Consider the following 20,061-nt stretch of genomic DNA (forward strand, 5'->3'; position numbering starts at 1 on the left):
AAAAATACTAAACTTTTTAATACGATTTCTATTAAAATTCTTCCACTCAACTAGAGCTACACCAGCAATTTATTACATAGACAGCCTTAAGATAATTGAAACAATATAACATGACGTATAAAATTTGGACTCTATTAACAAAATTTAAACAAAAAATATATATCAGCATTGTATTCCTTTTAACTTAACTTATATTCTGTGATATAAGTTTCCACTCGATCTAATTGTAAGTATAAAATAAAAAATAAATCTGCTCTGGTCTTAAAAGGTTGTAAGCGCCACTGATTTCTGTATATGTTTCATGATTATTTTTCAATCGAATGTGCATGTAGGCGATTAATCAGACCCCTGTGCCTGACACACGCCGTGGACTGTTTGGGTCTAAGGCGCTAAAACCTTATTACGTCTGGATCTCAGATTTCTATATTTGATTCATCGTCACTTGTTAATCAAATAGGCATGAAGGTTATCAACCGTGTACAACACGCCATTGACTTTTTGGGTTAATTTTTTGCCTTAGGCTATCCGGTTTTCTCACGATGTTTTCCTTCACCGTTCGAGGGAATGTTAAATTACATAAATATAAATAGGGCATAGAAAGAAAGTCCATTTGTGCAAAGCTGGGGATCGAATCTACCTCAGGGCAGAATTTGCTGTAATTGTCATAATTACTTTAATATAGTTATTCAATACCAAAAAAAACAACCAATGCGTTGTAGCCCTACTGTATGTGTTTCGTAACCATTCGATTTCTATCGGTAAGTGATCAGCCTTCTTAGCCTGACTCACGCCTTCGACTTTTGGGTCTATGGCTTCCTGGCTATGTTACCGTACAGGCGAGTGTTATATAATACTTTATAATAAAATATTTGACTTGAATTATGTATCCTAACATGAGGTAAGTTACATATATATATATATATATTAGTTAACAATTAGATGCGCAAACCAAATGTTAGCAATTATCTTACACTTATAGCCAATTAATTGTAAAACGACAGTTTAGTAATAAATTAACTCTTTAGTTTTTTATACACTCATAAATTTTAATATATATAACATTCTCACTTCCTATAATGTCTAATAGGTCGACTAAACATATATACTTTATAGGTAACAGATGTGACACGTAGATTTTAGAATCCATACATAAGTCGAGTTAGTTTTTTGTTAGCCCAGCGTCGTTTTAGTTATTAACGATTAAATACTGTTGACACTTATCTTCAAACAAATAATTTAATTTATTTGAACATCCCTCCAACCGAACTTTATCAATTATCTTTTATCATTAACATATCACTTACATTGCAACGAGAATTGGGCCGATAATGTACATTATCTATGTGTATACTTGTACAAACTAATAGGTTACCTACCTATTGGTTTGTATAAGTAGTTCTACATTTAAATAATACTTACTAACCTTACGTAGTTATACGCTGTATAATTATAGTATAATATATAATTACTGATTATGCATAAAAAATGATTCCCCTAGATCACGAACTGTTCCGCTTCATTGTAACATAAATGTTAAATAGTATAAAACAAAGTAAAAACGCTCCACCTGCTATGAGATATTACTTTGAAGGAATTATACGGTTACGTTATAAGTTGTCATTTTTTCTGAGAAATGCTTAATGGGTTTATGGACTCGTAATAACTATATGCTTCGTTATAATGTAGAAAATGTAAACAAAGGGTCCTTACTATGGCTACATGTGTCTAGAAATGTAGTACTACGATCGCGTACATAAACGAAACATTGAAGCTTGGCTAAACGATTGGAACTGACAGAAGTGTGACATATGATAATAAAGTAATTTTGAAAATGAAATTCCATCTCACAGCTCATCCTTCTTATGCAATTCGTTAAGGCTGCCCGTTTGGCTACCTCCCTAACATCTTTTAGGACTCTTCTACATAAACATTTCCTATCCTGCCCAATGGAGACTTTTGTAATTCTTGGATCTCTTATTCTTTTGTATTGCGTCGTAATTCATGAACCCGTCCGATTAGCTTTTTAGTTTTTTTATTATAATTTTTTTGTATTATTTTAGATTAAGGTTGGTAATTCTATAAATTGCTTTTGTTAGATTTGGATAACCAAAGTGCATTAGCACTTCTCTCATCACATTGACTTATTAGTTTCTTTCCTGACTAGGGATGCTTGGCAGACATCGCTTATTAGCGATAAGGCCACCCGTTGCATCCCTTATAATTTTTATGTATTATGTTATTTGTATTTTCTATAAATGTAACGAAGTGTAAATAAATAAATATCCATAGGGCTAAATCACCTGTATCGTAAGCATACTCCACTCCATAACACAGCCGAATTAAGTATTACTTAGTTAAATGTATTTAAGATTTTTGTAAATGTTTGAACCTTTTTTAAATATTATGTATTACATATTTGCCTATATTCATATTGCATTTTGGGCTTGCAGTATAATGTCAATATCAATTTTGTTTCGCTATTTGCAATTAGCCACGTGTCGAATGCTTATACTAAAGAAGGCAAACGATTGGGGTATATTATTTTACGATGTAATAAATAGATTTTTGGTAGAAACACATCATGTTTTGTTTCGCAATTTCAAGTTAAATTCGTAAAGCAGCAGCCGAAAACAGTATTTATCCTTAATGTACATAATATAAATTTTATATATCTGTTTATACGTTCCTATTCAATGGCCTCACTGTAAAGCAATGCTGCACAATGCTTGTCTGACAGCAAGCGTACCGATTGAGGCCAGATTATCACTGTACACTCCAATAATTTTTGATATATATTTGATAATTGTTTGTGTGTGTGTAATATTTTATTATTTCTAAGATGTCAAATTCTAGAATAAACAGCCAATAAATAAATTAAAAAAGTTAAAACTATACGCTCGTAGACATTCTTTCAGAGCTTCGTTCTATACGGTTATTGAAATTAATTTTGGCGCAAAATTCACCGCAGAACACTCGCCAGACATAATTTGTACTTGCAATTAGTATTTTGGTTATAATTCGCTAAAATCGTTTGGATGAGCAATAAAATAATAAAAGCGTTAGCGCGGCAATGTCATGTAATCCAATTTGTGCCGGTCGACATCGGCGAAGAATGCTAAAACATTCAACAAAATTATAACAAGCCCCTCGTGGTGACTCAAATTTGGTAATATTCGAATACACTTTGCACGACTAAAGCAAAATTTTATATAAAAATACACTTTACGAGATTAATAGCGGTTGATACGATATTTAGAATTTAAAACTATATATTTACTTTATATTTGTTTCAACAATGTCAAACATGTAGGTAATATTAAAAAAAATATTATAAGCTGTTATAAAAGAGATTTGTGTTGTCTCAGGACCACTGATTCTAATTGATAAATTAATTTTGTGTTGAATTGTTCGTTCATAGGCATAAGCTACCTTATCAGTGTTAGCCTAGTGGCTTCAGCGTGCGACTATCATCCCTGAGGTCGTGGGTGCGAACCCCGGCTTTGCACAAATGGATTTTCTGTCCTAGGCACATTTAACGCTCGCTCGTACGCAAGAAAATATTGTTAGAAATCCTCATGCCCTAGGGCCTAGACCCAAAAAGTCGACGGTGTGTCAGGCACAGAAGGCTGAACTAGCCAGAGAAAAAAATAGGTACATAAATCGTAGGCCGAAAAGAGTGTAGAGCTGGATTGTTTATACGCTATGACCGAATTAAAGTGGATGTAACTGTGGGATAAATATATTTATATGCAAATAGTTCAAACATATGCACTATAAGAATAAAAATGTATTCTGAATCTAAGAAAATGAAAAAATAATTTATACGCCAAAATATGAAACGTTCCACGCGTAAATCTAAACAGGATTGACAGGCATAACTATGTTGGCTCATTTAAATAACCGATAAAACTCGCCACAAGCTGTCAAGCTATAATGAGCCAGCCATTTGATATGCGCAGTTCATCGAGAAAACTTCGATGGAATGTAAAAATGCTTTATGTAAATCGTGTTGATCTACGATACATAAGATTTAAATTAGAAAAGTTTTAAGGGTGAGATTTTGAATTTGGAACGCTATCAAAGCTTTCGAATTTTTAAATTTGGAATATAACAAAATATACTTTGGCAAGGAAACTTCTATAACATGTGCGTATTCTCATCATCACCTCTTTTTGGAGATATTTCTGCATTTGTTTCACTAAAAATTCATTCATATAAGCGAAGTGTTCGCCTACGTACACACACACATACTTGTGTGTCTTTCAATCTGAAATAATTGTTTTATCTGAAATCGAGTGCATCAGAAAAATGCATTGCCAAGCGATAGACAACTAAGCTCCGTGGATACAACTGCCAATAGGTAGTATCATTTGTATATTTTTATTACTAAGCTATATAAATTCATACAGACTAGGTAATATATGGTAAATTCGAGAATAATAATTAAATTATCATCACGGCATTAGATAAAAAGAGCAAAGTCCATTTTATTAAGAAGGGGAATAAAATGAATAAATTTGGTAAGGAACTAAGGACCCTCGTAACGCAATTGAAAACTTTTAACAAGTGCCGAGAAATCGTGTGTAAAGGTGGGACCTACCTAATTACGCCACCGCCCGCCCAGAATACAAGATGAGTTTGGAAATTTAAACGACTATTTATGAAAATCAGCTTGTTAATAGAACGTCGACTTCAATTACGGGACGTTACTTACGAATATTAAATTTGTTTAAATATTATTTTTAATACAATGGAATTTATACATATATAATGTACAACATATAGATAGTAAGTTTATATTAATTGTGAGTTTTCAAACATTTTTCTTTTGCAAGGTTTTTGTAAGATGGATCAAGAGCATCCCTTACTCCGTGACATCATAAAGCAATTGATCATAACATAAAAAACAAACGTCAAGACTCATATCAGCAGAATCTATGGTGAAATAGCATTCACATTACAAACAGACATATGGAGTTGAACCACGTTTGAAATAATTAATATCAATAATTCAATTCCATGTTGCAAATTACAACCGAATATAAAACAGCTTTGTAATAAGTAGATTACAGTTAACATAACATTTAGTAAAATCCTATGAAATAGTTATCTGCTAATAGCTGACCACAACTGAATCCTGGTAAAGTTATGTAAAAATTGTAATCTAAGAGTCTTTCCTCCAACTTCGATTGTGTTCCCTTTGGAGTAGAGACTCATGCCGTGGGGTTCAAGTGCACAGGTGCTAATTAAAGATTGAAGAAGTTGGCGCCTGGTAGCAGTGACCCCAGAGCTGACTCTTTCCTCACTCTACGAATAAGTATTGCAATACAGCGAGGAATGCTGCCAGCGTTAAAGGTGTAGAGACCAAACTTTTCAAATTTGTTCCATTTTTTTTATTATTACTACGTAGGTGAAGAAAATTGTAAATACTGTGTATTTGATTGTTATAATTACTAATAAACGATACGCATACCAATGACAATATGATAAATTAATTGTAAATTTCCACACCATTTAACACTTTAAAATTAAGAAAAATACCAACCCTTAAAAACAAGTCATTAACGCCTTAAGGTATGGTTTAGATTTTTTTTTCGTTATTCTGCGACGATAACTCCAGGACGGAAAAATTATATGATTAATTATCGGTGGGTCTCATTAGCGCGCAAATGCGACCGTTCAGTGGTAAAATTGAATCACGACCGCGTTCAATACAAATCTAATTATATTCATACCGAACAAATGACGAGCAGTTTTCTATAGAAATAATCCAAACAGCTGGTTTAACTATAGTAATTAAGGCGACATAATTATCGGAACGGTTTAAGTCATTTTACAAATAATTACCGCTGGTTAGCGTTAAATTCTAGATGATTCTTACACGCGTAATATAAATATGACTTATAGATAAAATATGTAATTATTTAAAAAAGTAATTTACGAAGGCGCTTGATATAGATCTACCGGGTATCAATACCAGCTCCTACGCTCAATATACGGAATAAACCAAGCCATTAACGCAACTAACTAAGATTAGAATATCGAATAATTTAATTTGCGTTTAACGGAAAACTTTTAATATTAGAACATTTATTTCAAAAAATGAATCTATATACTAAGGGAGTTGTAAGTTTCCTTTGTACGAAAATAATTGTCGTTTTGCCAATGGCACGTAAGAAAGTAGATTTTACATCTACATAATTTCTAAGCAAATCGTAACAATACACTGTACCGCGGAATATCAAACTATGCCCCTATCTCCATATTCCTCACGTGTCATAATCCACGTACAAAGACGAGAATATGAGTGACGCAGCTATTTTTCGTAATTTGCGTCGTAAACTTGAATGAGACAAAATCATGGCCTCGCCTTGGATTTTTTTCTTGTCTCAATGGGTTTCGGTAATGTCCCGCTCGACGATAGAAAAAATTGTGCTACGTATAAAAAGACTGAATTAATCCAACTCTTTTTTTACATGTATTATCGTCAGAAGAACACGGAAAATTGCTTGGATTTATCAGTTTCATGTGTAACTAAGTCTTATATATATTTAACTGTAGTGTTTATATTATAGTATTTCGATCCTTTGTCAGTGAAACTACGTGAGCTCCAGTAGTGATATAGATGCACCAGGAGGCAATGAAATACAAAAGTTAATAATATTGCAGTTTTTTATGTAACACGCCGCAAAGGTATGCATACAACAATCATCCAAACAAGTGTTTTATAAAGTTAAGTTTATTCGTTAAAATTACTCTCTTTTCATTATAGCGTAATTAAAATTTAACAGAAAGAGGCTTAGACTATGATTTCAATTATAAAAAGTGACTTAAGTTCTAATAAATAAGGGAGTTAAAATGTAGCATTAAAACGACTATGAATATAAAAATGCTTAGTATTGTGCTGTACTTAGCCGTGATCCGAACGCACGACCGCTGTTTGCCACTTAGCCAATACAAATACACACAATATGTATTTTCCGAACTATATAAAAATCTCCTCAATTTATATAAAATTTTGAAGTAATAAATCTTTAAAAAGCGCAGACGCTATTAAGCTAACTTCCTATCAAGACACGGGAATGAGGTCAGGACGTCCGCGGTATTTTCACGAAACAACGGACTCGAAACGTTCAAGTTATTGGATTGCTGAAACTTCCACAGATTATCGCTGATACAACGAGAGTACGATTTATTACAGCTGTATTCTTAACTGTTCTATTAGATTTATTGTCTCATGTTACAAACTATCGTCTAAAGGTACCACACACAAGTGTGATAAGGATAATTTAAAACTTTGTTTAATAAGACTTTGTAAGACAAAGGGAGAAGTGATGGCTTAGTGGCTTCTTTCTATGTGCGAATTTAATATTCCCTCCAACGGTAAAGGAATACATTGTCAGGAAATCGGCTTGCCTTAGACCCAAAAAGTCAACGGCGTGTTGTATACGGTTGATAACCTTCATGACTATTTGATTGACAAGTGACGATGAATCAGAGACAGAAATCTGAGTTCCAGACCTAAAAAGGTTGTAGCGCCACTGATGTTTTTATTTTTATTTTATTCAGACGTTAAGTGAGATGTAGCCTATGACTCTGTTTATTTATTGTATTTTTAATCTTAAAAAGTAACACATAAGACGAAGTGCTTTTCTATGAAAATACATATAGTTATATATAACCATATGTTAGCTAGCTTCATTAATTGCAGGGGAGTATATAACTGGTGCGTTTTTGCAGATTTCAGCATCGCAATGCAGAAAAGAAAAGCTGCTAGTATCACTTGCCACAGGAACCAATAAAAACATATGAACGTGTTTTTCGTTTTTATTTTCCGCGTAACGGCAAGTACATATTACATTTCACTAATCAAATATATAAATTAAGAGAGTCGTAAGTTTCCTTTGTACGAAAATAATTGTCGTTACGAAATAAATAAATGTTTAACAACAGTGACAATTGACAGAAAAGTGACAGATATAAGGAATATTTTTATAAGAACTGGTCAGTAACGAAGCCCATTAAACAATAATTACATACAGACGTAATGTAATACGGATGTTAAGGTCCAGCCATCCCCAAGGACACCAGATTACGTGCCTAAACTAACAAGTCGAATTTACTCCTGTACAAAGCCTACGTGATTTAAAGTTTACATTGCGATAGTTAATCGTGGAGATGTTTAAAATGATAAAAAGTTACGAAAATAGAATGCGAAGCAGTTTTACACTATTTGTTTCTACTGTATTTAACATTTTGATTGTAAATAATGTATGTGATCCGAATTTTTTATATAAAAGTATATGATAAATGCCTAACTCATGCTGGTTTTCTTCACAGTACGAGCGTTATAAATAGGAAGAACATTTGGTCACACACGAATCATACGTATTTTCGCCCCCTTAACTATATAAAGACTTTTTTTACAATAAATATATATCTTTACTTTACCGGAGACCAATAATGAAAACCAGCAAAAGGTAAAAAAACACACTCATAATAAATAAAGAAAAAAATGGTAATAACAACAAACTTAAATATTAAATAATATATAAATATTAACCAAGAACAGACTAACCTTCTGAAGTCAAAGATCTTGTCCCGCCCCCTCCATTTACTAACACTAAAACAATTGACACTTGTCCATATAATTATTAAAACAAACTACGCAACAATTAAAGTCTTATTCAATGGACCCATGAGGGCGCCACAGTGTATGGGGTTCGTTGGCCACCACCAGAAAGAGTGGTGGGGACCGGGGGGGCGGGTGCTGCGAACTGGCTTTCGGCTTCCGCTGCCATCGCTGTGTGCTGCTGTGGGAAGTTGAAGTCCAGGCTGCCGTCCATACTGAGTTCATGTTTGATGACCTGGAAAAATATTGTATTAGGTCACTTGTGTCGTATTATGTTATACGATGGACTTCATTAAATGAATTACGCAGAACAACTGACCTCTTAAAAAAATATATTTTTTCCAAAGCTGTATTTGTATTGCTACTCCATAACAATGTACATTTATAACAATAGCGGAGAATCAATTAGACATTTAACTATAATTTGGGAAGCAAACCTACTCCAGCCATCACGCCGAAACCGTTTAATCATGAAGTACGTATGTTTGATGATATAATACAAAAAATATAACTGAAATATACTCATAATACTTTAATAGTCCATAACTACCAGCCATTTAAGTATTTAATTAATTAAACACGGTTTGGAAAAAATCTGACAGAAAAACTTTAAAATTAACATAAAAGATGTTTCGTTATGTAGAGATTGATTAAATTTATTTTTATACGTCCTTAGCTTAGCTACTTGCGTTAGCCAGTAAGTGGCATCGTTCCATCGATATTTTGATATATTAATAATTTTAGTAGTATTGCCAGGTCGTGGGGCTAAACAATGTGCAGATCTCAGAGCAGTGAGGTCGCTCCGTGAAGCCTGCGAAATGCCCAGAAGACTTCTGTGCTTCTGGAAGCAGCTGGGCTGGCCAACCAGGACTTTATGCACAACGGACAAGTGAGAGTGTAAGTGCGGAAATTGAGTCCACCAACCATACCATATTTTTAATTAGAGTAAATTGTGCTCATGTTCTCATCGCTCAATTGTTCTGTTAACAGATTGTTTCTGATTTAGAAAAAAAAACTGTGACGTAAAATTACTTGATGGACATTTTCAGCAACTCCATTGATAATTTCTGACTGATTACTTTAGCCTTTTAGAATCCTTGCTGTGTTTAATTATTTGCTACTTTTATGTATTTACGTTTAATGCGGATGCTTGGCAGACCCATGCCACTTCTTCAATACAAAATTTCTCTTCGTGTGTAATGTGCTGTGCTTTTAAGTTCTCTTGTTATTTTTAAACGTGTCTTTTTCAATAACATAGTTTATTAAAATATAAAATGATGTCAAGGTTTAAATTATTAATCAGTGTCCAATCTATGGTCCAAAAATTCGCTAACGCTATGAAGGCACTTTGTCTTTAGAATTTAATCACCTTCCTCTTGAAAGAATTACATGGTTGTGATCTACAACTTCTAGAAAGGTGCTTAAACAGTTTAATAGCCAATTTTTTGTATACATTGAGGTGGAGCATGTATTTATGTATTAAGTATCTATTTGTCCTTATTTTACCATGTTTGAGAGCGAAAAAAAATCAATTTTATGTGACACTAATTTATAAGAGGACCATTAGGAAATTATAATCTGGTTGGGCCAATTCCCGCAATGATGCCCTTTCAGTGATTTACTGTTTGTTCTCGGTTCTATCTGTCTGAATATTCGAAAAAAGTGTTAACTGTACTTGTAATTTACCTCATCAACGTTGCAGTCGAAGCTGTGTTCCAACGATTCTATATTGATATCCTCCGCGAGTCCAGTATTTAGCGCTCCCATAATTTGACCCATCACAGTGGTTGGCCCCATCGCTCCAGTCTGCACCATCATGCCTCCGTTCATTAAGGCTGCATCTGACGTCGTCACCATTTGTGTACTATTTTCTGGGAAAAAATAGTTTCAATGAGAGGCATGAATAAGGAGCCATGAGCCAGTTTTTATTATTTTTGTTTTCTTATTATTGTAAGTAAAATACAATTTATGAAAAAAATAAGTATATGTTCTAATGTAGCTTATATTGTATTACTGTAATAAGAATCTTTTCAATTCATTGTATCTAGGATAAATCACGCCTGCAACGCAATTTAAATGAGATTTTAAAATTGTTTCAAAAAAGCTTTTTGAATTGGCATTGAACTACAAAAAATAAAATCAGACGAACCTGTCTGCATAATATCAGCCGGGTCAGCAGGTGGTGGCGGTCTGACAAAGTGGTCTAACGCATGCTGGTGCGGGTGTGCCGGGTGCGCGGGAAACAGAGAGGCGCACGCGCAGCCGCCGTGCGGGTGTCGAGGACACGTGTATGCGAACCGGTAATTACCGCCCGATGACGATGATGACGTTGTTGGTACATACCTAAAGTATCATTCAATAACTACCACATTTCAGAAGTCAGAAATACGTAACACAGATAATTATCAAATTAAAATTTCAATAAGGTTTTGGTGTACGGACGCTATTAAAAATGTTTTGGGGCCTCTGGGAAGTGGATGATTATTTGTTGTCGCACTTCCAACATTAATAAGTGATAGAGAAAAGTTTTACACTATATACGTATGTTTTGATTCTGGATCGATTTTAACGAAATTTTGCGCGATGTGCTGGTGGTAGCTTATTACGATCGAGGAAGAAACAAAATTCCGAACCCGCACTTTTCAATAGTTATTACACCAAAATCCCCCATAGTTGGTGGTCTGAAAAAACAATTCTGTGATAGAAAAAGTAAGCATACTAATAAAAGGCAACTTGATGGTAATTACATATCGAAGCTTAAAGGTCAGTCTATTATGATACCTGATAGATTTTAATATGTCGTTTTTCGAAGTAGAGCTGTGTAAGGCAATCCATAAATATGCATGACAATTTTATATCAGGCACCAGAACAGATGTTTGCAACAATGTATTGATGCACTAAAATTCTAGAAGCGTCTTACGTATTCAAGAAAGGGTCTCCGTGTAGCTTCATGGAATCAGCGAGTGTCCCAGCCAATTCGTCTTGTGTAAAATCTTGATAGTCTGTGTTTGATGTAAAATCCGCTGATCCGAAATCCGCTGATCCAAACTCCGTAGAACCGTAATCGGTTTGCCAATCAGGTTCCGTGTGTAATAGTGATGGAATTGGAGAGAGACGTCCACACGATGATGCGTTAGACGAAGCTCGCTGGCGGAAGTCTGGCGATAACTGAAAACTCGTGCTACTGCCAAAGCATTGAAGCGTTAAAATTATGGTCAGAATGACACAAAACGTGACTATAATGCGCTTACTGATCAAGATTATATCGCAGAGAATAGACTAATCACAAGTCTATGTACCCAGAACTTGCCAAAATTAATCTGTGATCAGATTACAAATTGAAATATTCTTTCTATAGTCACGTTTTTCTATATGTAGCAAATAATGAAAAATTGCTAAAGAAAAATACTAAGACCTACGACCGCCTACTCTAATAAATTCTATTACAATTCTTTACCTATAATAAACGATGATTAATAATGGAAACATGCAAATCTAATGCCGCTATCAAGGCTCTCTAAGATATAATCTCGAATGCCAAATGAAGCGATCAACATAACGGGTTAGATGGCCAGCGAGAAATATATTTTATTACGATTTACTATATTACAATTGGTAAAGAATTGTGACAAAAATCTTAAGTCTCCACTATTTAATTACGATGTACGCGTATGAATCACGAATCGCACAAATAGCTCAGTCAGCACTTGCGATAACTTTTAATATACTTGCTAAACTTGGAAGATGTTCGTTGTTAAAAAGATTTTGATCTGCGGATGCTGACTTGGCATCGTGATTGCATTATAAAATTATTATACCTTTAAAGTCGAATTAGTATCGCAGCCCGAAACTCATAAACGTTAGTATTATTGGCTGACTGCCACAATTCTTTGGACTTTTATGCATCTGTGGTCTATATCAAAGGAAGCAACTAGTCTAGTTTCTACTGAATTTATATGCCGTTTAATTCTATGATATATTTACCTGGGTACTGGCGAATCGGGGAATATGTCGTGGCTCTCAGAGACGGAACTACTGGGACTTGGCGTTGTGTCAGCTGTCATTCCATTCCTTAATGATTCGGGCTGTTGATTAAAAAGATTAATGTCTTTGACATGTATAATTATAACCGGATTGATGAAACATATACACTTTATTACTGAAAAATAACAGTGATCTTATCATGTTTGTCTTTGTTATTTTCTAATACTACTACTTTGGTAGTACATGTATTTAAGCCATAAAAATAAATCTAATAGGCAAGAAGGTGATCAGCCTCCTGTGCCTGATACACGCCATTGACTTTTTGGCAAGGCAAGCCGATTTCCTCACGATGTTTTCCTTCACCATTCCAGCGAATGTTAAATGCGCGCAAAGAAAGAACGACACTGATCTGATATTAGTATTTAAGCTATTAGGCCAAGAAATATAGTGCAGAGCGCACAGCATTTGAGACAATGATGACAGTACCACGGTTTTGTTAATGTGCTTTGTCATACCTTCTTTTTAACGCGTCCTCTTCTCTTCTCTGCTTTCGACGTCTCCATTGAGAGTGCTCGTCTTCTGACTGACTTTCCAGGTTTGGCATCAGGGTTGATCATCCACCAGGAAGACTTCCCGGTACCCTCATTCTGTACTCTCATGAACCGGTTGTGAAGGGATAGATTATGTCTAATTGAGTTCTGCAATAAAAAAACAAGAATTAGGCAAGGCTTTAAAGTTTCATTTGTATTGGAGAATAGGGAATTGGTAAGTGTTTTGGTGCTACATGAGTATAGTGTTTGTTTGAAAACAAATAATGTGTATTACAAACTTTTTTAAAATTTGATAATCACGCGTTGGTGTAACTCATTATATGATACATTAATACTTTGGTCGCTAACACGTTAGCATAAGGGATAAACGGTACGTAAGAGAAAATTGTTTTTATATTTTAAGTTAGGAAAGAATTTTAGATTAATAAAGAGAGAGAGATTTAAAATAACGATAGGTGAACGGAAAAATAATAAGCTAAGCAAAAGTATACGGGGTTATAAAAAGTTAAATAACTAGTGGCCATTTATGATTATGGCCATCGTTGACCACAAACCTCTATTTTAATTTCAACTCCAGTTCAAAGTTAGTGCAATAACGTGTCCTATCTCACACCGGCAATAAAATCTCACAACTTTTTCCGTTGAAAGAATAAAAGCAACCACAGCAACGAATGAAGTTTAGCAATAAAATAGTCCATAAATAATTTCTCTGCCCTCTGAGAACTGCCAGTATACGTAAATATAACAACTTTTCTCTCACATATTTCAAAAAACTCCATTTGATACTCTCTAATCTTCAATAAAAGCTTATAAAAGTATCGGTGGAAGGCAAAAATAATGTTTTTAAAGGCAAAACATAAAATAGTATTTCCATTATCATTCCTAACAAAAAGACCAATATTTAATACCGACAAAAGAAAGAGTATAGAGTGTAGAAAATGAATTGCAATGGCCTCTGTCAATGTTCCAGCCATTCTGAGCCAACAGTCATCGCTAGAGACGACGTCAAGCGGCCGGATGGGATGTCTTTCATCGCTTGGAAGATGGGACGGGCTTTGGAGTTGGGTACTACCACCTCCCTCGAACAAGCATAAAAGCTGGCGTGCCCGCAGGCAGAAATTAAGAAACGGCTCAATCATAAGAGTTAATAATATTATAGGTAAATATGATTACTTTAATAGATGATGCCAGGTGCCTTATAGTGACTGTAAACTTAGCTAGTAGATTCTCATATACATTTGCTATCGCGTTTGTGTAAAACCGGATATTCAAACATTATATCAAATTTCCCCTTTATTGCGGTCGGTTAGAATCAGAAAAAATCAGAAGTGAATATTTCAAATGGTTTCACGGATAATTTAACAGGAACATTACATAATTTTATAAGGAAATATTGCGTGGGTACTAGTATAAGACACGATTGATTTGTGATATTATGAATCAGCTATCATTTTCTTAGTTTAGTTACTATCGCTCATTATTAGTACAGTAAAACTTTTGCTTATTTTTTTTTATAAACAAACATCTACACTTGCTGTTACTACGCTAATGAACGTCACTGTAGGATTTACACATTTTCAAGGTAGTTTTTGCCTCTACAATTGTCGTATCCTAGATTATTTTTACAATCCAACAATTTCGTATATAAAATATTTTTTTCCGGCTTATGATCATCGAACCAGTAGTTCCTCATATAACGCATACCTCTTGGGTTGATAAGGAAAAGAGGGAAGAGGGAAAAACGTTTTCTGAAATTTCGCTATTTTAAATCATACAAAGTGTGAGCTGAGGGGGCAGTTTGGGGGCCGCGAACTAGATGTCTTACTCTAGAATTTGTAAGTTTGGTACACCGAATATACATCGACAAAACATCAGAAAACCGTCATACTGAAATCTCAGAAATCTGCCGCCCTGCTGGTATATCCGCCACTGATCAACGTAGATAAACTTGCCAATAGACAGTGAAGTATTATATGATGTAAATCTAAGCTTCCAAATAAGTTGTTTTTAAACTATGGTATAAACAGTTGTATGTACACAAATTCCGAAGCCTCAAATCAAGTTACACGCCAAGCAATTAATAGCTAATTATTAATATAAATGGAAACTTCAAAGCAATATGCATTGTAATAAGGTGAATGTAAGTGAATATAACAAACACGAAGATATACCAAAAATAGAAGACTAAAAATCAATTAAGATGTTTATCTATGGCGACGCATATTTTCTAAATTTTTACTATTGTTAAAAACTTTAATACTACTATACGGCCTTCTATAAAGAGACAGTTTCAAATAGACGGTAAACACAAAATACTAAAGACAAATATAATACGATATATGTGTTGAACAGTTTAGCAAGCATGAAAACGCGCGCAACAAATGACCTGTTCACGCTTTGATGGATTCGTCGCCAAATGCCCTCGCGATTATATACGTTTATTACTTCTGAAAAATGTTTACGTATGTACTATACTTCTTAATAAGTTTTATACGCTTCAAGGATGAATTTTTGGTGTATTTTTATGTTCGTTCCCATACTCCTCCGAAACTTATGAAATTTTGTATGCATATTCAGTATGTCTGAGAATCGGCTACTATCTATATTTCAAATCCCTAAGTGATAGGGGTCTTCCTCAAAATACAATATTTTATTTTTTGGATATTTTTCTTATTATGTGGCTTTAAAAAATACATACAACCCCACATTTTCACTTTTCTATCACCAATATTTTCTAGACTAGGAATTCTCTAAAAATTATTTATATGACAATACATTGTTTGCTAGTACTTATATAAATTGTGAGGTGTCTTCGGTGCTTCACATCTGAATACACAGAAACAGTAGTTTCTGTTCCATACGTAATAAATTTTTGTGTCCCTAAAAACCCCGGTTTTAACAGTCCACTAACTTATGGACAATTATATTATATGGATAAATTTTTTTATTGGAGCATAGTCCACCTGCATAGTACCATAATAATAATAATAAAAGCTCGTTTATTTTCTAATCATGACAAGAAAATAATAATATACAGCTTTTCTGTTTATCATAACTTATATATATTTGAATCATTATTTTTTTTTTAATTCATATACTGTGGTCAAAGATATCTTAAACAATTGCTTTGTGTTGTTTAATTAATAGGCCTAAATTTAATGTTGATTCGTATGCGATTATAGTTTATCACTAAATGACTTTCCTCAAAACAGCATGTCCTTGAACAATACGAAAAAATATAGGTAAAAAATGCTAAAGAAATGATTAAAAACTCTTCAATTTTTTTAATATGTACGATAATTAAGTTCACCGTGTTTAGTACACACAAGATAATGACAATTTATTCAGTTGCACAGAGTAGCAGGGATTAACAGAAGCATAGACAAAAGAAAATGAGTCTGTAAAGTTTTTCTTTTGTTTTAGTTTAGTGAAAAATCGAATGTATAAAAAAGTTCCAGTTCTAGTTTCCATTTTCAGTAGAAAGGGAAATCAAGTGACGTAAGAAGTGTCAATGTGCTATCAAATGCTACGAGATTTCACAAATTCGCGAGCGGAAGAATTTTCTTTACGGCAGGATCCATGGCGCCACTGTGTCCCTTATGGGGTGTATTAAACGGTATCCCCTTTAAGATAAAACCGCACTGTATAATTTTTCACGCGGCATTTAAAAGCAGTCGAAGAAATACCTAAAGTATATCTTCTATACAATTTGTCGTTATTATAATTAAATGTGTTTATTTCTAATTCATTGAAACTGGCAGTAAATGTACATTTATAACCCTTAATTTTCGAAAGTGTACACTGTTACAAATATGAATAAATGTTTTCATTTAACTAAGTCTCGCTTACGATACGTTATAAATATATTTTTATTTTATTCCTTGTGAACTTGACCTGTGAACGTGTAGTCTGTCATGCAGCATTTTTTTTTAATTAAAAGTTTTTTTAATCACATCACAATTTAACACCACAAACTTGCTGGTTATATTCATCTGCTCATGAATCCTTATGAGTTGACTTTATAGTATATCGCGAGATATTACAGCCGCACGAAAAAACATAGTAGTTTAACTCCAGTGCGGCCAGAGCCTGAGTTAAACGCCATCCCCTTTATTATCTAGCAACTTAAACTGTCGAATTTCTTGCGTAATCTTGAAACATGATTTCCGTGTTTTATGGCCTTCGAATATACAAATCGCTATAGTACAACATTAATATTAATAGTCCATTATATTATACGGAGAGACGGAATATATTGCCGCTTTAATTTATTATACAATAAAGCTATTCATAAAAAATAATTACCCTACAAACTATTCGGTTAAACAATACCTTACAGTCACATGGATATCTTCAATGGTAAATTATATTACATATTCAATTCCAACACAAACATACAGTATTTACAATATTCTTAAACTACATAGCAATCATATCATTTGGAAATGAATATATAGAAAACTAATTTAAAAAGTTTAGTTCCTGTGCCAGTGTACCCTTAATTCAGACAGAATTTGTTCGCTGTTTTCCGATACTTATTAGTTGAGAGAAGAAAGCAACTCTCTGAGGTCACCAGTACTTTTTACCAGGCGCCACATTAAATCTTAGTGTAGCAAAATATTATAATAGTACGTTCTCTATGAGGTTGTACATTCATCTGTTCATCAATAGATTTGTAACATGACGCACAGAGGGCACCTACTCGCACATAAAGAAAAACAATCAAAGTAGCAGAAAATTGTGACCTCGACCGTTATTAGTGTGACAGTACCTAGCTGTGATCAATTGATGGCATTGCTTTTTGTTTTATGGTTTATAGAACCATAACGATAGCCGAAAGTACGACACAGTATGAAATGCTAAATTATTAATTATTATTTATAATTTTATTGCTGTTTTAACAGAATTGGATAATATCGTACCAAAACTTGTACTTGGAGGTTGGACGTATAACTTTGTACAAATGTTGCCATTCCGACACCATCTATTTCAGACATGCCATTCAGTGTGAGTGTTTAGTCAGCCTTGCAATGCCATTAGCCGTATTACATGGATATTACTATTATATAACTTCGCACAAGTAACCTTCAGGTGAAGAATATGAAATAAACGTGGAAGGTACCACTGGATTAGGCGAGATCTGAATAATTCAGTACGGTAAGTGCAGGCTTGACAGACCTTCGAAATGCATTTAAATAATCGTATATGTTATTACGAAAATATGTAAAAGCATTTTTATCTTTTGTTCAGGCATTTTTATATATTTAAAATTTGTGATACAAAACAAACGTATTTTATTTAGTGCCATTTGCCTAATTGACAATTAAGCAGTTTTTTCAAGTTTTGTTTGGATAATATTGTCACAAATATCCGTTATTTAGAGCAGTGTTGGCCTCGTGGCTCCAGCGTGCAACTCTCATCCCTGATACGACCTACGACCTGGTTCGATCCCCGGCTGTGAACCAATGGATTTTCTTTCTTTGTGCGCATTTAACATTAGCTCAAACGGAGAAGGAAAACTTCGTGAGGAAACCGGCTTGCCTTAGACCCAAAAAGTCGACGGCGTGCGTCAGGCACAGAAGGCTGATCACCTAATTGCCTATCCCATTAACAAATGATCATGAAACAGATACAGAAATCTGAGGCCCAGACCTAAAATGGTTGTAGCGTCATTGATTATTATTATCCGTTATTTAGATTTCTTCTTTGAGCACTGCACGAGGCTGTATGTACATTTAGTTTACTCAGGCTTTCTTAGTTTTATAAGGGTTGCGATTTCCTAAATCATCAGAGTTACGCCCCGAGAGTATAGCCGGACGTAGGCACTCTCTTCAACTGTTACATTAATTCATTACATTGCAATTAACATTTCATTATTTCGCTGTTATTCAATTTTTGCACGCGAGTGGTTAATATAGAGTAAAACCAAAATCCTCTATTATTTAAAGTACCCCGAAGACTCAGGAAAATTCATAAAAAAAACAAATTATGGAAACATTATATCACTGTACGAATACATATTTGCAAGCAGCCTTCACCTTCGGGGTTTCGCTTGAGATTGTATTTTTGTAAATATTTGCGAACAAATTATATGTAAGCAATAGTTTTAGTTTTAGACAATTATAGGAGACTTAAGATCAGCACGCATTGCCTATGTATTTATCGCCATATAAACACAGAAAAATCTCTTGTACTTCATATTATGTATGCTTTTAAAATGCGTCACAGCCCAATGAATGCGCATATAAAAATTTAGTGCGGTTACAAGAATAATATTATCGTGTTATGAAATACTGGTTTCTTCACCTTCCTAAACAAGGTAAAATTATAAAAGCTAAGCTGTATTCACATATAAAAAGCATAGACAAAAAATAGCTAATATTATCTTTTTCTGGACCTGGAAATTTTGTTTGCGGATAAATAATTGTTAAATAAATATTTTTGGATATCGTATAATAAACGCTATTGGTATTTGTAACACAAATAAATATTTCATTCAGCAACAGAGTCAAGAATTAGCTAGGTACTTCCGTATGACAAAAACATGATTAGCATGGTATATAAATTTTAACTTATTCAATTAAATTCAAAATTAATTTAATAAGCCGGGTTTTAGTTAACTATGACACTAATTATACGGATGTTGATACAAGTATTGTCCACCTTACCTTATTTGAAGAGGCGGGAAGTCTTTGACTTTTTTCAGCAGTTACTATTTAGTTTTTCTTGAAAATATTAAATATTAATTGTCGTTTGTTTAATGTTAAATTTCAGTTATCATTTATTGTTTTTTCTCTTTGTCTGTTAATGTACTTACTTATGTTTTCTGTTTCATGTATATCGTTTATCTATGTAATCGGTTTTGGCTTCGTATATTGTCTAAGTGTTTTGTT

The 20,061-nt window shown here is 33.8% G+C and overlaps 1 protein-coding gene across 1 annotated transcript in view; it reads right to left on the reverse strand.

Annotated features, from left to right (window-relative positions):
• The window catches only part of LOC123710566 (forkhead box protein O), a 78,826-nt gene that overhangs the window by 8,299 nt on the left and 50,466 nt on the right, over positions 1-20,061 (reverse strand). The window contains exons 3-8 of the mRNA XM_045662543.1: positions 13,133-13,315; positions 12,618-12,718; positions 11,554-11,817; positions 10,782-10,975; positions 10,319-10,503; positions 8,579-8,867 (exon numbers count right to left, since the gene is read on the reverse strand). Coding sequence (XP_045518499.1) covers positions 8,688-8,867; positions 10,319-10,503; positions 10,782-10,975; positions 11,554-11,817; positions 12,618-12,718; positions 13,133-13,315 — 1,107 coding nt within the window. The 3' untranslated portion in view covers positions 8,579-8,687. The remainder of the gene's footprint in view (positions 1-8,578; positions 8,868-10,318; positions 10,504-10,781; positions 10,976-11,553; positions 11,818-12,617; positions 12,719-13,132; positions 13,316-20,061) is intronic.

Source organism: Pieris brassicae, chromosome 6 (assembly GCF_905147105.1).
Source record: "Pieris brassicae chromosome 6, ilPieBrab1.1, whole genome shotgun sequence".
NCBI lineage: Eukaryota > Metazoa > Arthropoda > Insecta > Lepidoptera > Pieridae > Pieris > Pieris brassicae.